We start from the raw sequence: 22,234 nt of genomic DNA on the forward strand, positions 1-22,234 counted from the left end.
TCAGAGGTGAGGCTGTGGAGCAGGTCAGCAACTTTAGGTTCCTTGGAGTCACCCTCACTGATGACCTTAAATGGTCAAGTCACACTGCGGCAGTAGTTAAGAAAGCCCAACAACACCTCTACTTCCTCAGGAGACTGAGTAAAGCCCAGATGTCCCCCACAACCCTGTGCAGATTCTACAGGTATACTGTGGAATCCATCCTGACAGGATGCAGCATATCCTGGTACAGCAATTGCTCAGTTCAGGACTGCAGAGCTCTGCAGCATGGTGAATACAACACAGCAGGTCACAGGCACACAGCTCCCATGACATCCACACTGCACGTTGTCTCAGGAAAGTGAACCCAGCCACCCTACACTGTCACTTTTCACCTTCCTCCCATCTGGGAAGCAACTAAAGTCCATTTGGACGCACACCCCCAGGTTCAGGAACAGTTTCTATCCAACTGCAATCAGACTCATGAACAATCAGTAACCTTATGTCACATGCACTGCTACCTGCACATAAACTTGTGCCACTGTCTCTATTTATTCCTAGGATTCTGGTTTTATTTATTTATATCCATGTATTTATTGTTTCTGTGTTTTTTTTTTTGTTTATGTGCACTGTCTACGGGGGCACATGCAAGCAAGCATTTCATTGTACATGGTACTTGTACTCATGACAATAAAGAATTTAATTGAATTGAACTGAATTGAGCTGGTCCCTAACTTCTTTTCCGCAGTTTCAGGACAGGATATTGGTCTCCTGCTTCCTTGAATTTGATGAGCAATTTAGAGAAGAGATGAATGTAAGGTTAGGACAAATAAAATAAGCAAAATGAAATTTCCCTCAAACGGTAAAAGACATGCCATTTGTGAAGTGGCTTTGTATAATACAGTATCATGTTTCTGTCCATTTATGTATTTGCATACTTGTTTCCTTTCACTGTCACAGAATACTGCTTGATATACTAAACAGAAATGTGTAAATCGCATGACACGACAATCTCAAAAAGTGTCAATTTCTCATTAAAATAAACCGCTCACGCCCGACACGTAGCGGGATTTTACCGCGCAGGTTACATGCTTAGAAATACGAGTCATCACAAAACCAGTAACCGGAGGCACAATGGCAACTCACTAAGAAAAGCGGTCTCCCCGATTGGCCGGTTCGTATCGCCCAAGCACTCATTCTCGCAGTCATTGGCCGCGTCTGATCAGGAGTTTTATAGGCAGTCATGGTGGTTAAAATTCCCAGGATGGGAAGGGGGCAGAGGCGTTGACCGCGAGTAACCTCGGCCCGACATTGGCTGACGTAATCTCTTCAGCCGCCGTTTATTTACAAAGGGGTGGGTCAAAAAGTGAACGAGATGGCCAATGACAAGCGGCGCCGCGGCCTCAGCAGGTAAGCGCGTCATGGTTGGCGTGATGTGTTTGGAAGAAGGCACAATACCAGACCGGTGAGCCCCGCGCGACAGAGCGTCGTTCAGGGCTAGCGCTGACTTGTTGCAATGAGGGAGGGAAGCTGTTATAATGATTGGCTGTCTTGTGGCCCCTGAGGTTCGATGTACTTTCTTTTTCTCTTGGCGACTCTGTTCATTCTTTAACCCAGCTCGGCTTTGCCAACGTCAGTGCACCGAGTGGCTCTTCATGCCGTGTAGGTTAGGTTGTCTGCGTTTTCAGATTTAAACCACCAATACAACATGTGCTGTGTCATATCACTGGATTGTCCTTTATTTTTTGGTTTGGCTAACTCTTTGCTGAACATCCCCATTTATAAGAAGCGTGTAAGCGTATACCAACAACAGCGATAGTAAACCTCTCGCCCCAACAACCCAATCAACGTATCCTATTCATATCATTAATTGTTTCCTTTGTGCAGAGTATCAATTGTAGTTTTTCCCATTTGTGATTTAGAAGAACAGCACTGCAACATCTTTTTTTAATGAAATTGAAATGCCGTCAAACATTTTTAATTACAATGTGCTCACAAAGGTAAGATGCACAGCTGTTCCCATATGTACCAATGGGATTAATTCATTGAAGTGAAAGGCCACAGCACAGAAAAATGCGATTTAGCACTGCTGTGCGACAATTAACACAGTTCACTGTGAATATATTTATTTATGAGCGGTCCAGAAGTTGAGATTGCATATACTTGCAAAAATGGGCAACAACCCTGCAGTGCAATTCCTGGCATTAAGATGTCATCATAGTCTTCATAGACCTGTTAAATGCTGAATCAATTTTGATCCACATTTTTTTAGCATACGGATACTCTGACCACATTGCCTTTGCTCTGTGGAATCAGTCATGGAAATGTTTATGGCAGCAGGTTTTCTTTTGATTCACTTGCCTAACTGAACTCATGTATGTCGTTTTCAACATTTATCAATATTGTGTTGGTTCAAAAAAAACTCAACCAAATGGGTCTGTGCTTCTGAATGCTCACAAGTTGGGATTTTACTTCATTAATTAACAACATACTATCAAAGGGTAACAGTGCTGCCCAGAGTGGGGACACCAATTACATTTCTGAACAGCTTATGAAGTGCAAATGAGCAATCTGTACTAAATGTGGTGGAGATAAGTTCAAAGGTGTGGATTTACATACCAGACAGACACAAGCAGGAAAGCATGGTGTTACCTGGGGTGGGGGCACCGACTAAATTTTGGAACAAAACATAGTCTGTGGTGTTTACCAGAACAAATGGGCAACCTCTGCAGAATTTGGTGGAGATGGAGTCAATAGTGCATCACACCAAGACACATTCAGCTTTATAGATTGAATAATTAGAGCAGTTAGTTGCATTCTGAGAAATAGACTAACTAATTATAGGCATTTGTTGCGTTTTAGATAGATACTTTATTAATCCCAAGGGGAAATTCTAATAATCCAGCAGCAGTATACTAATACAAAAAAAAATATTAAATTAAAGAGTAATAAAAATGCATTTAAACACAGACAATAACTTTGAATAATGTTAGCGTTTACACCCCCAATAGGTGGAATTGAAGAGTCACATAGTGTGAGGGAGGAACGATCTCCTCAGTCTGTCAGTGGAGCAGGACAGTGACAAAAGTCTGTCACTGAAGCTACTCCTCTGCCTGGAAATGATCCTGTTCAGTGGATTCTTCATGATTGACAGGAGTTTGCTTAGTGCCCGTCACTCTGCTACAGATGTTAAACTGTCCAGCTTCATTCCTACAATAGAGCCTGCCTTCTTAACAAGTTTGTCCAGGCGTGAGACGTCCTTCTTCTTTATACTGCCTCCCCAGCACACCACCGTGTAGAAGAGGGCACTCGCCACAACCGTCTGGTAGAACATCTGCAGCATCTTACTGCAGATGTTGAAGGATGCCAACCTTCTAAGAAAGTATAGTCGCCTCTGACCTTTCTTACACAGAGCATCAGTATTGGCAGTTTCGTAGCAGTGGGTACACTTAAGCACCCATTAAGCACAAGTGAATAATGAAACATGAAAATAAAAAAATGCAAGTGAAAAAGAAAAATGAACTAGCTGCTTGTTAAGGGTTAAAATACTTTTTTAATTTCAAATTACTGTATATACAATGCTTTACTTATTACAATGGAGTGGGAGCAGAATTGGGACAGCTAGTTAAACATGATGTTTTGTGTAAGGGGGAAAAATCACAATTTAAATAACAGGAGGAAGAAAAAAAGGAAGATGTTCTACTGGAAACCCATTTTTGATAACTTCAACCACATTTAATAATTTCATGCAGACAAAATTGTCTTCTTAAAATGTTTACTCAACTATAAATAAAAATATTGTTTATTGTACAGTAACAATCATTTTTAAAGTAAATATGTGCAAGAGAATGAGGTGGGGGTTTATAATATGTTTCAACAACATCTTTTGGACTTTTCTCAAGTGTGCTAGTTTACATCTAATCTCAAGAGATGTATGTGCTTGTTAGCCCAATGGGAAATGTGTGCATGTTTGGGAGCAAGCCGAGTGATAAGCACAATGCTCAATGGACCCCAGCTGCAGTCTCAACTGTGTCATTGTCTGTCTTTAGTATGCACTTTCTTCTTGTGCCTGCATGAGTTAACTCGGGGCAGTTTGGATGTCCACGATGTGTTCATGTTAGGTTAGGTGAGTCAGTTGTTCATTGTCTAACCTGCTTAGTCCTGAACAGGGTCATTAGAACCAATCTCAGCTAGCACAGAGCACAAGGCAGGAACAGACCCTAGACAAGGCATCAGACCATCGCAAGGCTAACACAAACATAAACCCCGTCCCATACTGCTAGGTCAGGTAGTGACTCAAAATTGCCCAGTGTGTGTGTAGGGTGGGCCTTTGTGGTCCTTGATTTGTCTCTGCTTCACATCATTTCCTCTGGGTGACCCTGATAAACCAGATTAAAAAAAATGGGTGGGGGTTATATTAATTATATTAATATTAGATTAATACAAGTATAGAAAAAAGTGGGTAAAAAGATGAGATTTTATATATTTTCTGTTTGAGATTATTATAGTTAAGTTTCTCTTTACAAAATCATCTATACATTCATTTTAAGTCCTTTTTATTCAGTGAAGTGTTAGTTCTGAGGCTAGGGATCTGCAGTGACTATCGGAAGGTTGTTGGCTTGAATCCCCTAAACGCCAGAAGTGACTCCACTCCTTTGGGCCCTTGAGCAAGGCACTCAACCTGTAATTGCTTCATCCTGGGTATGACGTTAATCTGGATCCAGCCCTGCAAGCAGGTGCGTTGGTGGCAGCATTGGTACTCCAGCCACTGTTAGAAAGCCTCACGCTGTTCCAGTGTGATGCCAAGGTGTCACCCACTGCATTAGAGTCACAATCAAGATGGTGTGGTGGGTGCAGCACCGTGCTATCAGTGAATGCTCCCAACCAGTCTATCGTGTTTTAGTGCATGGTCATAATGGAACCCCCAAGGTCACAAGGTATTACTCATCCGAGGATGGAGTGCCCTTCATTCCATTACAGAGCACTCTCGCACAAAAACTTAATTTAACATGGCAAATATAGGAACACAGATTAGTCTAGCATTAATTTATCTGAAATGATGAAGAAAAACCAGAGTACTTGGAGACTGCCTGGGTCTGGTCTCAAATTCAGGGTTTGGAGGTCTGAGGCAGCAGCACTAACCACTGTGTCACTACATGGAGAAGCTTTATATACTGTAACTAGCTACATGGCCTTTTCTTGAAACATGCATAAAATTTTCTTCCTTTCTTTGCTTTTTCCACATTAATGTCTTAATGGTTTATCAATAGCTTATTAAAACTGAGGTGAATCAATTATCAACAACAACACATTTTATTATTCTCACAAAACAAAAAATTACAATGTACAGTCTGCAATAGTAATTTCCCCAAAAATATGCCCGCAGAGTAAACATTTTAAGGCAGTTTGTTGCTGATGTTCTAAAGTACACACCAAGAAAGAACTCAACAACAAATTGTAAAGCAATTAAATAAAGAATAGTTTATTTAAAATGCTTATCATTAATTCACATCCTTAGTGCACAAATTCAAACACAGTGTTCTATGACTACATCTACTAAATCACTAATCTTTTTACACATTTATCAAAATTATGAAAATTGCCTTTGGAGTCAAGAAACTGTGCAGCCAAATCTAGGGCACCTAATTATTATATGGTTTGCTACACTTAGTAAGTGCTAAGGTTAGATCTCAGCTCTGGAAAAGCCACTGCCTTTAATTATTAAGGCAGTCATAAAGCACCAATTTGCTTTATAAAGTCAGTTAGAAATTCCAACGTTTACATATATTTAAAAAGAAATTGGTCCATATAAACTAAATTTCACAAATTCTTTTTTAGGTTGGCACATACTGTTCAAACACATTGCCCAAAAAGATCCTTGTTAGTGAAAAAACACTTTTTACCTCAAGCAGCAGATATCCTGCCATCCATTCAAGTTGCCAATAATTACTATGTGAAACTGCCATTCAGGTTCATAGAAAATAAAGGCAACCCTGGAAATGGATCTAAAGTAGTAAGGCATTAGGCACAATTTTTTGATTGTGTCTTGCTAAATAAATAAAAAGGAGTAGAATTTCTCTAGAATACCAATGGCATGTATTGAGGGGCTCATATAGCCAAAGAGACATTCCCCTCAGTTTCACCAGTGTGAAACTTGTTTTTTCCTTCCAGCCATTTCAGCAACACAATATAACTGCATATGAGCAAAGCTTAATTAATTCCTCATTCTGCTTCCTCTGAATGCATTGACAGGCATTCACTGTTGAGGTCCACCTTTCTAAGGACTCTCTTGACCTTTCCCTCTGTAGCTGCTGTCACTAGATACATTTTGGAACTGGTGGAGAGTTGTTGCACTATTTCAGTGAGAGGTAACAGAATCAGTCGACGATGGACTTCTTATATGTTCTTATATAACAAAGCCCATCAAAGAAATGCAGCTTCTATACAAGTACTGACTAAAACCCCTCAAACAAGCAGTATTACAACAACTAGATGCCTCTGATTTTATTTTGGTGCTTGTTCAAGGCCCTTGGATGAAATTAATACTGCCACTCATATTCTTGCTGTCATATAAAATCTACCACTGTGTACCGTGCTACCTTAAAAACCCTGGTATTTAATTTATTTCTCTTCTAATGAAATTCACAAGTATTTTAGAAGGCAGTGACCATCTTAAATATAATCTACAAATCCTTTTTAAGTAGGATAACATTTGCTCGGGGTTGAAAACTTCTAAATACAGTAAATTTTTTGGATAATTTTAATTCTGTTTTATATCCTGCTACTTTTTCAGTGGCATATGTCAAAGTAGCAATATTCAGTACCAATCAAGAGTATCCTCTTGGTCTATAACAGCAAAGGCAGTTCTGTGCTCTGCACAGAGTCTTGACAAATGTTGTACTGAATTTATGTTATATTTTAGGCCTGACACACAGTGGTTTATTTTCACATTATTATGTTTTTTTTTTTAAATGCAGACAGCTTTTTAGGACTACTTCATTTTAAATCCACTGGCCCAAAAATGTTAACCGAATAGTAAGGTAGGTAGCTATCCTATCTTGTGAAGTCGTATAAAGTAGAGAGATTTTATTTTTTCCTTAAAGGTTTGTTTGCTAAAAAGCAAAAATGCTTTTTGGGTGAGGCTGATACTAGTGGAGTAATGAGTGCTGGGATTTATTTAATTCTATTACCCATTTATTTAAAGGTTAACTTCACAAGGAGTATGACAACTTTTTTTTTTTTTGCTACACCACAGAGCCACCTTGTTCCGAAAGCAACCTTATTATCACATTTTTGTGGGTTATGAGGTACTTGTTTCTCTCAGCCACTCCTGTGGCTTCCATCCCCTGTACGCTGCACACGGGATTGCACTACTTCCTTTGGCACTTTCTTGGGATCGTTAGCAAGGCCCAGGAAACACATGAAATCAATAAAGCAAGTTGTTAGGTTCACTTTCCAGCCAAATTCACTTGCTGAATAGTCGTATGGAAACGTGTGATGGTAGTTGTGGAATCCTTCTCCTGCAATGAAGCAAACAGTTGTGTTATCTTTCCTTGATCAGCTAGAGTATCACGCTTGGTTAAACATTTTCTTGTTCAAATATTTTTCTTCAGATAATGGCCTGAAAAGTGGCTGTGGCAAAATAGCAATACAAGGAACAGATTATTTGAAAGCCTCTATTTAGTCAGGGGCATGCTGTGTGATATTTGCTATGTAAATTCTATTTAAAAATGAAATCTATTGCAATCCACTCTTTTCCAAGAGAGTGAGAGTAAGAGAAAGAGAGAGACAGAGACCCCCCATGACCTCAGACTTGGAAGTGCTGATCCTCATCTCAGCTGCTTCACACTTGGTAGTGAATCACTTGAGTGTGTTCTGAAGGTCACAGTCAGATGAGGCACACAAGACAACATCATCTGCATAAAGCAATGATTCTACCCCTATCCTCCTCAACTGGACACCCTCATACACCCTAAAATCATCTCTATGAAAACCACAAATGGGAGTACATTGCAAGTACAAGCAGCAGAAATTAGGTTTCTTCACAGCTTGGCAGGTCTAACAATCTGTGACAGCTAGAGAAGCTCCGCATCTTTGGTGAGGCTCAAAATAGATTCGCTGGCAGTCCCAGGACGTGCTGGGGAAATTATATCTCTCAGCTGGATTGGGAATGCCTGGGAATTCCCCAGAAAGAGATGGAATCTATAGTTGGGCACAGGAAAGTCTGGGCTGACCAGCTTGGCCTGCTACCAATGTGACCCTCAACAGGATTAAAATGAGTTGAGATGTTTTGCAATGATGAGAAAAGGGGACAGGGGGATGACCACTGGGGATGACAGCTGCACTGTTCATATACATCTCCCTAAGACATAGTCTTAGTAAGTAGGACAGGGGGATGAGCATTGGGGATGACAGCTGCACTGTTCATATACATCTCCCTAAGACATAGTCTTAGTAAGTATATTACATTTTCCTCTCCATTTTTAAATCCACTCATCTTTGATCGGGATAGGGAGACCTAAAGCCAAAGACAACATAAATAAACCAAAACTGGAATTCATGCTAGGTGGACTGCACATAACATAGCTCCAAAAATCTTTACCAAGTTTGTTTCGACTGGAAGGAGATTGGAGCTCCCAGATGCAAACATGGGGACATTGTAGTGGTTAGTACTGCTCACCCACATCCCCACATTTGCAAATTCTGTCCCCAATGGACATGTAAATTTTTTTCAGGATTCATATTGCTTAATCCCACATTCCAAAGACATGCACTTTATTTTACCTGTTATCACTAAAGGCACAGTATGTGTATGTGCAAGGATGTGTCCAGGATTTAATTCCCCTTTGCATCTAATTCTGCAGGAAGACATTCTAGCACCCACTAATCCTATAATGGACCCAAAACCTAAGATTTAATGAATCTAAAAATATTTCTAATTAACAGACATAATTTTATTTATTATTAATACATTACATATGTTTTAAATCCAGTAATAAAAATAATTATTGTGAGACCCTGTACTTAAAGTGTAAATTTGTGTACCTCACATAAAGAATTTAAAACACCAGTTGATTTTTAGTGTAAAAGGCAAATCTATTGTTATTGTCATCCTTGGCATGAATGAACGATCCATTTTACTAACACCATTCAATTCATCCTGATCCATTATGCAACCAAACTAGATACCATCAGTTAGAAATGTTCGTAACTAAGTGTTTTTTTTTTATGTATAATACAGTAAAACTGATAGTGAGGACAAAATGAAAACTCTTAAGTATGATGTTCACCTTGTTTGCATAATCACATATTCAAGTAATGCTTATCAAAAAGTAATCTAGGCCTTTAAATGTATTGCTATGTAAGACATTATTTTTTAGCATAGCTTATCAAACTGCAAATCAAGCCAGAATTATACTGTAGTATATAATACAGTCACAAAAGCTACTTACCAATGGCACTAAAGGTGACAAATCTGTTCTCCCTTGGGCTGATATTTTTATCATAAGGTCTATTTCCCCACATGTGTGCAGCACTGTTCACCAGCCAAGTGGCATTGAGCACCAGTGTGTACCTCAGAAGCCCAGGAACAAAGTAAGAAATCCAGAGAGACTCTCCCCAGAAGTACCAAGGAACAACAGTTGGGATTGTGAAACACATTAGAATAACAGATAGCTTGTAATATCTGAAAGAAAATATGAATAAAGGCCAACTTATGAAGCATACTCACAGTCAGACTAGCTCAAACTTTATCTTTTCTACATTGTTTTGAATTCACACATAACATTTCAGGATTATTTTGCAGCCTAACCCAGTACCCAATGGTAACAAAATAGGAAACAGCACTTAATAGGGTGCCAGCACACCCAAAAACAAGGATATATAAAATTGGGAGGTATTAATAACTGTTTTGATTTTAGGATAAATCTGAAATATAAATGGCTGTTCAGTGGCTAGAAAATCAGTGTAAATAAAGGGTGATGTGTGAGTAAGAAAAAATTAAACACAGCAAACAAATAATTTATTAGTCATTAATTGATCAGTGCCATTATCACTGTGTGAAACTGCCATGTTTGGTGTCTTTTTAACCCATTAAAGACAAGGAAATACTTTTTGTTGGACATTGTCCTTTGGAAAATCAACCCCAGGCAATTCTGCTGCAAAATGTCACATAATGGACAGCATACCCTTAATGTATTTTTATATCAAGAAGCAGAGGCTTCTGACTATCTTATATTATGCAATTCTCACAGACACAATCTGTTCCAGTAGTGTTCAAATAAAGAATGTTGGCTGGACGGTACCGTTATCTGTATTGCTTTCACGTGCAGTGCCAGTGATGGGACTCATCCAACAGATGACCCCATGTTAGTTCAGGCTGGTTGACTGTGACACAAATCCAGATGCAACTGGTAATAGTGAAGCAGTCAATGGTAGATATTGTAATAGTAGCTGTGAATAAAGTCCCGCTTGTGTGGTCCATTGGCCCACAGACCAAGGCATTACATCGTTGTACATACCATGATCTAGTTCTTCTAAATTGCCTACTTTTTATGTTGAAATATCATGATGTCTTATTTTACATTCCTTTAGAAGTGAGCGAGACATTAATGGATATGGCAATCTGATCATTTGCTTGTCTGGCCATGTGAATGCTCCATTGCTATTGTTAATGTAAAAACTTGACTTATTATGGAAGCTACAGATTTTTAGCTTTCAGATATTCTAGGTGTTGAATACTCTTCAGATGACATTATCATCTGATAAATGCTGATTATCTAACAGTCAAACCATGCTGTGGTTATGAAAATGCTAATATAATGGCATTTGGTTTCTGGTGCATTAAGGTATTGTGGCAGGTAATATACCCACTTCCCGGTTCCGGGTTTTCTGTGTGCTATTTGCATGTTCTCTCTACACTTCTGTGACATTCCTACTAAAATCTACACTGTTACTCTATCGGGGTTGCTGCTGATAATAAATTAGCTGAGTGTGGGTAAATCTGTATGCCTCCTGTGATGCCAGCTTTTATGGTCAAAAGAGGGTACTGGTTATCTGAAAGGGATTAAGCAGCTAGGGAAATACAAAAATGTGCATTCATAATCAGGTCTGTAAATGATGATCGTTAAATGAAAAGAGTTGTTGATTCCTTAATTATTACAAAAAACATATTGAAAGAAAAACAGTTTAAATTGTGTCTTTAACTGAAAAAGTGCCCCAGACATGTAGTTTCAAATAATGTGCTTTGTGAGAATATAAATTATAACTGCATTAGTAATTGCACAGAAAAACTGTCATAAATGTCAGCACCAAATTGTGCTCTTAAGGTCATAAACTCTCTGAATTACACATATACACTTCGTACGAATAAGGACATCAAACCTACCTTCTTTGAAACATGACAACCTCATCTGCTTTCAAGTCACTGAGCTCCAACTTGCTGCCCTTCTCAATCACATCAGGGTGCTTGCGTACCAGCAGCCATCCAATGTGAGAAAAGAAAAATCCTCGGGAGGCATTGTGAGGGTCAGCATCGGTCTCAGAATACTTATGATGAGCCCTGTGGTCTCTTGCCCACTCATAAATATCATTCTAAAGGAGCAATTTAATATTAATTTAGATGAAGAAATGTCAGGCAACTTGTTTCTCTGAAGAATAACTACATAATTATGTAACAATGGTAAGAATTATTGTAAAAATAATAGAACCAGAGGTTAAAAACAAGGTTTGTGTCTGCTAATTTCTTAGTATTTCCTGTATAAATATTATCATTTTTTTAAGCAACACAGAGACATTGATGCAACACCTAAATGATATCATATGGTCAGACTATAATTAAAATGGTTCTGGTTATCTCCAGGGATAGTGCTTTGTACATGACATCTAATGAGAGTCCCCATAGAAACAAAGTAACGTGGTTGCTTTGGAGCACTTAGTAAGTCAATGTCAGCTCAGCAAACTTATCAGACATAACAAGTACTTGGTGCCTGCCTTTTTGAGTTTACTTCAGCTTATTTGAACAGCTACTATTTTCTAATTCGGAAGACTGAGGGTAAACATGTGAAAGGACCATATTTCCCATCGTTATGAATTAAAAGAAAATCAATATACTTCTGAATTAAAAAGGACTTAATATATTTAAAAGAAATTTTAAGAATCTTACCTGGAAAGCCATTGAATTAGCAATAGCCAGAAAGACTCGTAGTGGAAATGTGGCTTTATAGGACCTGTGACTCCACAATCTGTGAGCACCTGCCGTCACACCTAAAGCACTTATCCAGTAGCACAGAATCCCTGTAAAAACAAGTTAGGAAGTTTCTTTGTTATAACAACAGCATTTGTCATTTTGATTAGTTTAATGCACATTAATTAGGTATTGCGTAACATCCTATGAGACATCCCAAAATAATTTTAAATATGTATATATATGTGTTCCTGAACATAACATTTTGGAACATGAATAATCCAATTCAATTTTCAGGTTGGCTGAAGTCTAAATCCAAATCACAGAGGGAGTGCCAGTCCATAACTGAGCCCACTTGGAGCCAATTTAGCATCATCCATGAAGCAGCAGCTCTAACCGCTGTGCCACTGTGTGTGTGTCCAATCACACAAAATTATTAAAGCTTTTCATACTAGATAGGAAAGCATTGCATATTTCTTGTATACAGTCTTCCAGCTATTTATTAATACTAAAAGCTGTCATATTCACAAGGATACTTAATATTATTGTGTATACATGAATTACAGCACTGAGACATTGTGCATAATAACTGCTTAGAGACAGGACATGTGCTGCAGTGTATATTGTTAAACAGTATCAGCCACTGGTTACTTTACCATCACTTCTGGAAAAGCCAGTATACAGTTAATGGGAGAATAAAAATGTAAACAAATACTTCAGGATTTCATTTTTTTTTAAATTTTATGTTTATAAACAACACAATGCTGCCTTTAACCCTTTTTTGTGGGTGACATATTAAAAATGTGTTTTTGTTCATAGTTGCCATGTCCAACTGCAGTAAGTTTACTATTTCGGTTATTAAACATTCATTTTAATAGAATGTGTTGCAACTGCAGGTATCTTTTATCATTAAATACTTTTCAATTTCAAGCGCACATTTACACATCACGTACGTAGCCATGTTGGACTCGCATACATTAACCTAAAGTTTACTTCTCAGGGCTTATAGTCAATCAGAATACCCAAAAAACATTCACAGACATGAGGAGAATGTGGAAGTCTACATTGTGGCCAATTCCAGGTTCCTGGAACTGAAAGGCAGCAAGCAGTGTTAACCTCTGTGCCTCCATGTCACCCAGAATTACATTAAGTAAATAACTTAAAACACTACACGGCAGTTAAAAATAAACTTAAGATTGTCTTAAAAATTATGCAATCCATCTTGAATTCAATGTGTTACATGACAAAAAGATCTATGTAAGAATTAAAAAAAAAAAACAAAAAAAAAACAAAATTGCAGTTTAGGCCAAAGTAATTTCTAAAAGAAAATGCTGAGAAGATACATTTTCTAAAACATGTTATGCATATGACGCATAATAATAAAGACTCCCCTAATGTTATTAGTAGTAGTCTCCACATGATTCATTTAAGTCTCTTAAACTACAGGAGAGCCACAATACCCTAAACATTTTACAAAATTCTGATGTTGTTAATATTCATTTCCACATACCTCCATTTTATTGGTTATGATCATGGTGTCACAATTAGGTTAGCATATTTATTTGGACTTTTAGATCTACACAAGTGTTTGAGGTGGATCAGAGACTTACCAGCACATCTTCCAATATTTACCTAGAGTACTATCACCTGTTCATAGCACACCAGTGAGTAATTAAACTTCTTACAATTTAAAATTTCTGCAATGCTGCATGATCACTTCCAGTGGATATACATTAAAAAGCATCAATCACATATTTATTTTCTAACCCCATTTTTTCATTATAGTTGATGGCCAAAAACCAAACTTGGATAGTTTTCTAACTAGGTGCATGGACCCTGTAACATAAAGTCACTGACTGAGGTCTGTCTAATTCAAAGAAGTTGCTCACCTCTATGGGATGTGTGGGGATATTATTACAATTCATATTATTGTTCATAGTGGCCAGTTTACCTAACAGCAGGTCATTGAACAGTAGATTCCCTAAAGAAAGGGAGCCCATCTATATATGTTCTAGGAAGCGTCTTCGGTGTGAAATTCTCGTGCAAATCTCACATACTGGTACCTTATACACTGCATACATTTTCTTAGATCATTTGGGACAAGTGGGTTTTTTTTAATGTTTTTCTTAATTGACACATAATGTGACACTGTTAAATTTGTTATTGAAATACACACTTTCTATTTAACAAAATGGCACCATTCGCACAAGACATGATGCAGTAAATCGCAGTGCAAGACTGGGTAAGTTTGAGAAACATTTTTAAGTTAGTTTACAGTTTTAACTAAATGAATAGTAAGTAGCATTCGACTGTCTGTATTAAACAAACAGACGATCCAGGTGTACTTTTTAAACATTTATAGTAAGTCTTTCCATGTTTCCGCTTACGATCGGAAGCATACGTAGCAGGCGTTTTTAAAACACTAAAATGACGATTTATTTTAAATGGGTCCAGTAAGTCTTTTTTTCTTTTTGAAACATAGCCTACAAATCATATGTGACTATTGTACGTAATTCACTCTACTACATTAAAATGCTTAGTATCATGTCTGCGACCTTGTATGTTTTTTTTTTCATTATTGTTCCACATAATCTTCCGCTAAAGCTACGCAGTCCATTTTAGGGTTAAAAACCCAACCAGCATCCATGTTCATGAAACACTTTCTACCTTCCATTTGCAGCAAGAAAAACACCTCAATACGTTAATGCACCTTCGATCCCCTCTGACGAAATCCAAAACGGGCTGTCAAATTGGATTTCAAAGGATGTAGAATATTAATATGATCGCGTCCGTTACGATTCGGTCCCGAAATGTGGTATGTCATTAAAACGGCGCTACTGCTTGCTAGTAGGCATTTATTTAATTGAAAATTAAAAACCCCACTATGACCAATATGAAATTATTTACGTATTTAATTTTTCCATATCTAGACAAACGTTTGCTGTTTTATTTAATATCTTTAATATCTAGCCTTTTTTATTATTAGTTTAGTTTTTTAAATGGAGCCACATTTTTTTCCTTGCCGTTCTTGCTGTGGCCATTTTTCCCTTCGACATTTCAATACGAAATAATTGGATGTATTTACCCCACGCCAAGGTCGCTGCAGATGCAGAAAACAGAAGGGTGAGTCCATACAGTGATCCCAAGTGCAGCAGAGACATCAATATTACATTTCTCCACACTATTCTCCTTGCAGGTTTTGGCCCCTCTTTTTCTCTATAGGTATCATCAAATACGTCTTCCACAGTGGAAGTCACTGCCGTTATCACGCCATTTCCATTAACCGCAGAGTTGAATTTCGTCTCCCGGTGTGATGCCTGAATGTCGTTCATTTTTGAAAGGATGTTCTCGGGGATGCAGCCTGCAAAATACAACGTAACACACGTAAAAGGAAATATTACAACTACCTCTTTTACAAATGATGTAATTTACCTATAGTAAATAATAAATTTAAAATCATACACCTGCTGCAGTTCTGTAACTGCACCGCGTGAAGTGTGTGTCCACGGATTAAATGAACGTCGGTCCTACCTTTAGGCAGATTAGTGCGGGTGCGCAGTTACAGGAAAGACGCAGTAACACGCAGCAATGCCGGTACCATCCAAAAGCTTCACAAGTGCGCACTGAATCCGATGATGTTCAGTAGCTCGTTGCTTGTGAGGGAGGTTTGAGTAGGGAGGTTTTAAAGTCTACAATTGGTTTTCAGTGTTTTTGGTACCACCTATTCCGCCGTGTCTCATTGGTTACTAACTGTCTGATGTTCATGTTTATTATATATTACGTTCCTAAATAGAACGTTAGCTCGTTTCATGACAAAAGTCATTATCGGGTACAATTTCATGTGATAAACTTTGAATTTTTTTTATTCTTACGATCAAACCATTGCACTTCATCGTGTCAGTATATAATATCCTTGTGCTTCTGAAGTCAATAACCGACAGTAACCCTTTCGAGAGAAGTGGGTCATTATCGTCTCGCTGTCTAGTGTGCATTTTAAGATCGCGACACCTACCTTCGCTGTAAGAGGCCATTAAAGATGTGTATGAAGTCACATTTACCACCGCTCCTATTATTATTCACCATGCTACATACTGAAACCTAAAGTGTAAAGTTGTTAACGTTAGATCACCAATTTTACTAAAATAAAAACACAAATGTGCCATCAGTACAATTAAATGGACATTCCGCCGAGGGTTTTTATGGAGCCATCAACTAATTTTGAAATCAGATTAATTTAGTTTTAGTTAATTTAATTATTGCTCACAACCTAAAATAGTGTCTTATGTGTGCATCTTAAACGTTCGCCTAAAGTCTGCATGGTTTCTCTCCTAGATGTCCTGAGTTTTGCCACAGTCAAACATGCTGCCCTGCTTATTGCCAACTCTTAAATAGCCCAGTGTGAGTAAGTGTTATACTGACACTTCATCCGACGCTTTCTGCTCATAGCTGCTCTGAATTGCTTTAATCCACAATGAAGTTGTGCTAGAAAATGTACAGTAGGTTCCGAAATGGACCTATGGACAGTATTCTACAGTAGCGATGAAAAGTTTGGAATAACTCAGAAAATGTTGTATTATTAATACAAATTAACATAAATGGATTCTTTTTACATCAAAGTATAAATAAATTGAAATAAAATTACAACCAAGACACGATTCATTAAAGATGAGCTGAGGGGGGTTTACCATTACAGCACCAGAATAGCAGAATTTTGCATGGAGCTATTACTGCTTGAAATGACTGATGTATAACTTATTATACACATACTTTACAATTAAGAAGCCACATTTTCAGCAGCCATTACTCTAGTGCCCTAACAGTAACCCCCCTCCCCATCTCATCCATAAATTAATTACGTTTAGGTGCTAATTGGTAATAAAAGAAACCATTGTAATTGTTTTAGCACAGTTGAAACCTGGTATTGTCTTTAATGAAGCAAGTTAATAGTCTTTCCTTGGGCTGCACGGTACCAAAAAACCTGGCATGCCTAAAGTTCAATTCTGGGTACAAAAATGGCCAAAAGGAAACAGCTTTCTCAAAAACATGATGGTCCATTGTTGTCTTGTAAAATTAATTCCATGTGACGGAATCTCAAAAAAACTGAAGATTGTATACAAGGGTGTCAGCTACTGTTGTGAGAGAAAAAGACAATCTGAATGTAACCAGGAAAGTAAAAAGCAGAAAGACCAGATGAACAACTGCATAAAAGGATACAGACATCGGCGACTGTATAGTTAGAAACAAACACATTGCAGGTCCTCAGTGGGCTGCTTTCTTAAACAGAACACACCAGTGTCATCTGCAATCAATTACAAAGGTTTCCCTAATAACTGATTAGTATTTAAACATAATCAATTAAAGATGAGCTAAGAGAGTTTACCATGGAGGGAATGACTGCTGAAAATGGATCTTTGCAGTTGTATGCGAATAATAAATCATAAGTCAATCATTGCAAACAGTAATTGCCATTTGCAACATTATTAATGTATTTTCTATATTTCTAAATCAGTTTCATTTATAAAGTATTATTTTTTTAATCAAAAACATAACATTTCTTTTTGATTCCAAACTTTTAAATGCTAGTTTAGAAATGTTAGTATTTTATTAGTTTGTTGTTGTTGGATTAATACAAAATATCCACAATAATGGTTTTATTTGAACACCTTTCATAGAGAGTTATATATTATGCTTTAAAGGCTATATAAAGGTTGACTTTAACAGCCAAACTGTCCACCATCAAAACCACTTTATCCAGTTCAGAATTGAAGGGGCAAGTGGAATTAAGACAAAAAAACAACATTGGACAGAGTGCCAGTTCATGTCAAGGTATGCATACTGTTTGTGTGCGGGCTCACATCAGAGTCAGGAATTCATTTACCATGCACATCTTTCGGGTGTATCAGTGAGACCCTTCACACACAGGGATTAACATCTAAACTCCACACTGAGAGTGTCCTGGTCGGCCACTTAAATCATTCCTTCAATAATATATGGTACAGTCAGTGGCTGTTACCGACTATTCAGTTCGCTTACAATGACAATGCAAGACTTGTGCATTTCATTAGCATCCATCTACTTCAAACAAGTGGACAGTCATCTTTTTGCTTTAGACACAAAATAATAATGTATATTTACGTCTGTCTCCTTCTATGCTTAGTTTTGAACTAATAAAACATTGTTATTGCAGTATTTTATTTCTCATACAAGCTCCTCTATGCTACATACAGTAAACTGCATTTCTTTTGCCTCAGTTTAATAAGTGGCAGATGTCTACAGGGGCTGATACTATAATCAGTAGTATAATTACTTCCTAAAAGACTAACTGTAGAATTCATGATTTCAGGCAATAATATCTTTTATCTGTTCTTGAAATTGTTTTAATTATTAAAATACTTTGAAAGGAAATTAAATCAATATGCATAGATCTGAAAAAATGTTTTAGTAAAACATAAAAAATACATACCAAAGTATTAAATATTTTAAATACCAAACAAGTATATGGTTCTATAAAATATTACCAAGTGAGTGAATTACCAAGACTATAGACATATAAAAGGCATTAGTCAAATTTATTAGCGTTTTCGGGACTTGTGAAAGTTAGACAAAAGGACATGCAGAAGAGCAGTAGACCTTTACTGGAGCAAATACCATGGCACCAGAGTCCTTGATGGAGAAGAAATGGCTGCATAGAACTGATACTTTGAAAAATTCAACCCTTAATACTCCTGAGTCTCCTGTTCTCCTGTATCCTAAGCTCAGTCATTATTTGAACCTATGGGTTTTGTAAAAATAATAGATTTTTCTACTTAGAAAATCTGTATGTACAGTGGTGTGAAAAACTATTTGCCCCCTTCCTGATTTCTTATTCTTTTGTGTGTTTGTCACACAAAATGTTTCTGATCATCAAACACATTTAACCATTAGTCAAATATAACACAAGTAAACACAAAATGCAGTTTTTAAATGATGGTTTTGTTATTTAAGGAGAAAAAAAAATCCAAACCTACATGGCCCTGTGTGAAAATGTAATTGCCCCCTGAACCTAATAACTGGTTGGGCCACCCTTAGCAGCAATAACTGCAATCAAGCGCTTATATAACTTGCAATGATTCTTTTACAGCGCTCTGGAGGAATTTTGGCCCACTCATCTTTGCAGAATTGTTGTAATTCAGCTTTATTTGAGGGTTTTCTAGCATGAACCGCCTTTTTAAGGTCATGCCATAGCATTTCAATTGGATTCAGGTCAGGACTTTGACTAGGCCACTCCAAAGTCTTCATTTTGTTTTTCTTCAGCCATTCAGAGGTGGATTTGCGGTGTGTTTTGGGTCATTGTCCTGTTGCAGCACCCAAGATCGCTTCAGCTTGAGTTGACGAACAGATGGCCGGACATTCTCCTTCAGGATTTTTTGGTAGACAGTAGAATTCATGGTTCCATCTATCACAGCAAGCCTTCCAGGTCCTGAAGCAGCAAAACAACCCCAGACCATCACACTATCACCACCATATTTTACTGTTGGTATGATGTTCTTTTTCTGAAATGCTGTGTTCCTTTTACGCCAGATGTAACGGGACATTTGCCTTCCAAAAGTTCAACTTTTGTCTCATCAGTCCACAAGGTATTTTCCCAAAAGTCTTGGCAATCATTGAGATGTTTCTTAGCAAAATTGAGACAAGTCCTAATGTTCTTTTTGCTTAACAGTGGTTTGCATCTTGGAAATCTGCCATGCAGGCCGTTTTTGCCCAGTCTCTTTCTTATGGTGGAGTCGTGAACACTGACCTTAATTGAGGCAAGTGAGGCCTGCAGTTCTTTAGACGTTGTCCTGGGGTCTTTGTGACCTCTCGGATGAGTCGCCTCTGCGCCTTGGGGTAATTTTGGTCGGCGGCCACTCCTGGGAAGGTTCACCACTGTTCTATGTTTTGCCATTTGTGGATAATGGCTCTCACTGTGGTTCGCTGGAGTCCCAAAGCTTTAGAAATGGCTTTATAACCTTTACCAGACTGATAGATCTCAATTACTTCTGTTCTCATTTGTTCCTGAATTTCTTTGGATCTTGGCATGATGTCTAGCTTTTGAGGTGCTTTTGGTCTACTTCTCTGTGTCAGGCAGCTCCTATTTAAGTGATTTCTTGATTGAAACAGGTGTGGCAGTAATCAGGCCTGGGGGTGGCTACGGAAATTGAACTCAGGTGTGATACACCACAGTTAGGTTATTTTTTAACAAGGGGGCAATTACTTTTTCACACAGGGCCATGTAGGTTTGGATTTTTTTTCTCCCTAAATAATAAAAACCATCATTTAAAAACTGCATTTTGTGTTTACATGTGTTATATTTGACTAATGGTTAAATGTGTTTGATGATCAGAAACATTTTGTGTGACAAAACATGCAAAAGAATAAGAAATCAGGAAGGGGGCAAATAGTTTTTCACACCACTGTATAGCCTTCACTCTAGATTCAAAATGACCAAGTCAAGTCACCAATCCCCTTTAGAGATTTCAACTATGCACCTGCTGCCAAAGCTGCGCAGAGTATATATATCAACTTCTTGTACAAACTAAACTCATGTACACAAAGGCTAAAGCTTAATGGTATTAAAATTAGGCAGGAACTAAATCTGGATAGGACAAAAACAAAATAAGTTACATAGGAAAGTTAAAGATATTATAATTTTCTACATGATAAAAAAAGATGATACTTTTGAATTAAGTTAAAATACTTGAAAATGTGTTTGGTTTTAACCAAACAGCGTGATACTTTATCTATTTATTAATTGTGCATTATGAAATGACTGGGCTAGACATTCTCTTAGACTGCTTCAGAGTTTCACAATTTCTTTCAAAATAAGGCACTTGCGGACATAACAGTGGCACCCTGAAGCAATCTACATGTTTGTCTGTAATGTCATAAATGTAAAACCGGCCAACATCATCTGTTTATTTTTGTGTTGAAATACTGCACTTTTTGGTGTCATCAGGTGATTACAGTTTTATTTCATCAGTCTTGATCCACCCCACGTGGCTTATGTAATTTAACAGGATCAGAGTCTAGTTTTAATTGGCTCTGGATGGTCTGGTTAAAGGATTTACCAGGTGATAGTAAGGAAAAAAACTACTGAAATGTGCAGGCAATAATCATCACTTTAAATAACAAATCACTCAAAGTACTATACAGTGTGGTGTTTTCTGTGTTTATCATTAAATTACTATCTTATTTAAACTCATAATTCTTGACATATTAGAAAAAATAAAGATTTTTTTTGTCTAGTATAATTTTTAAAAACTGCATCTTGATTATTTTCTGTAAGAAGCTAATAAAATGCTGTTGCCCAGTGTCTGACTCACAGCTCCCAAGTTCTGGGCTCAAGTCCTAATCAGCACTGTGTGGAGTTAGCACATTCTCTCCATTTCTACAGTTTTTCCTCCCACAGCGCAAAGATCTGTATATTAGGTTAACTGGTGACTCTAAATTGGCCCACTATGAGAGTTTATGACCTTTGATGGACTTGTGTTTTTACACAACCCTGAATTGGATAAGCAGGATAATGAAGCATTTATTGTAAAACATATCTATGCTTTAATTTTATTCCACATTTTCCTCATCTTAAAAGCTTTCTGCAGGCCCTGTGATGGACTGGCACCCTGTTCAGTACTGTTAGGTTAAGTGAGGTTTTATGAATATAAAATTAACATTAAACACATTTGACTGGTTTGCCACTAAAACGTTTACATTTATAATAATGTTTTGTATGCCCTAATGTAATGTAACATGTTCTCATTTTGGTTAAAGCGCTGCTGGTACAAAAGAGAAATGCATAAGACCAGTTGGCCCATCTCGCACTGATTTCCATTTTCTGATTCCAGAAGTGACTGGAGGTTGCTCTCTGCCAGTAATCCCTTTAGTTTACTGCTAGGAGATGAACTGGGTGAAGGGCTTGAAGGACATGATGGTAATGTGGTGACAGAATGGAGACAGAAAGAGAGATTGAGAGAGAGAGTGATAGTGGAGAGGAAAGGGATTGGAAAGTGAGAGGAGGAGTGATTTGTGCTTTCGGCGCAGTGTTTGTGAGCAGCGGGA

At 37.6% G+C, this 22,234-nt stretch overlaps 1 protein-coding gene across 1 annotated transcript; it reads right to left on the minus strand.

Moving 5' to 3' along the window:
* Positions 1–3,509: 3,509 nt before the first annotated feature.
* On the minus strand, positions 3,510–15,838 carry scdb (stearoyl-CoA desaturase b). Its single transcript, XM_039772624.1, has 6 exons — positions 15,692–15,838; positions 15,246–15,521; positions 12,140–12,270; positions 11,363–11,568; positions 9,429–9,661; positions 3,510–7,496 (listed from the first exon to the last, which is right to left on the minus strand). Exons 2-6 carry the CDS (start codon positions 15,490–15,492, stop codon positions 7,297–7,299), a joined length of 1,017 nt encoding a protein of 338 aa, XP_039628558.1. The 5' UTR covers positions 15,493–15,521; positions 15,692–15,838; the 3' UTR covers positions 3,510–7,296.
* Between the last annotated feature and the right edge of the window lie 6,396 nt (positions 15,839–22,234).

Source organism: Polypterus senegalus, chromosome 1 (genome assembly GCF_016835505.1).
Source record: "Polypterus senegalus isolate Bchr_013 chromosome 1, ASM1683550v1, whole genome shotgun sequence".
Taxonomy (NCBI): domain Eukaryota; kingdom Metazoa; phylum Chordata; class Cladistia; order Polypteriformes; family Polypteridae; genus Polypterus; species Polypterus senegalus.

What these genes read in the sequence shown, in the direction of transcription:
- scdb (XM_039772624.1), bottom strand. Translation starts at nt 15,492, where the DNA reads ATGAACGACATTCAGGCATCACACCGGGAGACGAAATTCAACTCTGCG. An exon ending in TGCAGCGACCTTGGCGTGGG is followed by an intron (nt 12,271 to 15,245) that starts GTAAATACATCC and finishes TTGTTTTTACAG; the next exon opens with GGATTCTGTGCTACTGGATA. An exon ending in CTAATTCAATGGCTTTCCAG is followed by an intron (nt 11,569 to 12,139) that starts GTAAGATTCTTA and finishes TTGCTCCTTTAG; the next exon opens with AATGATATTTATGAGTGGGC.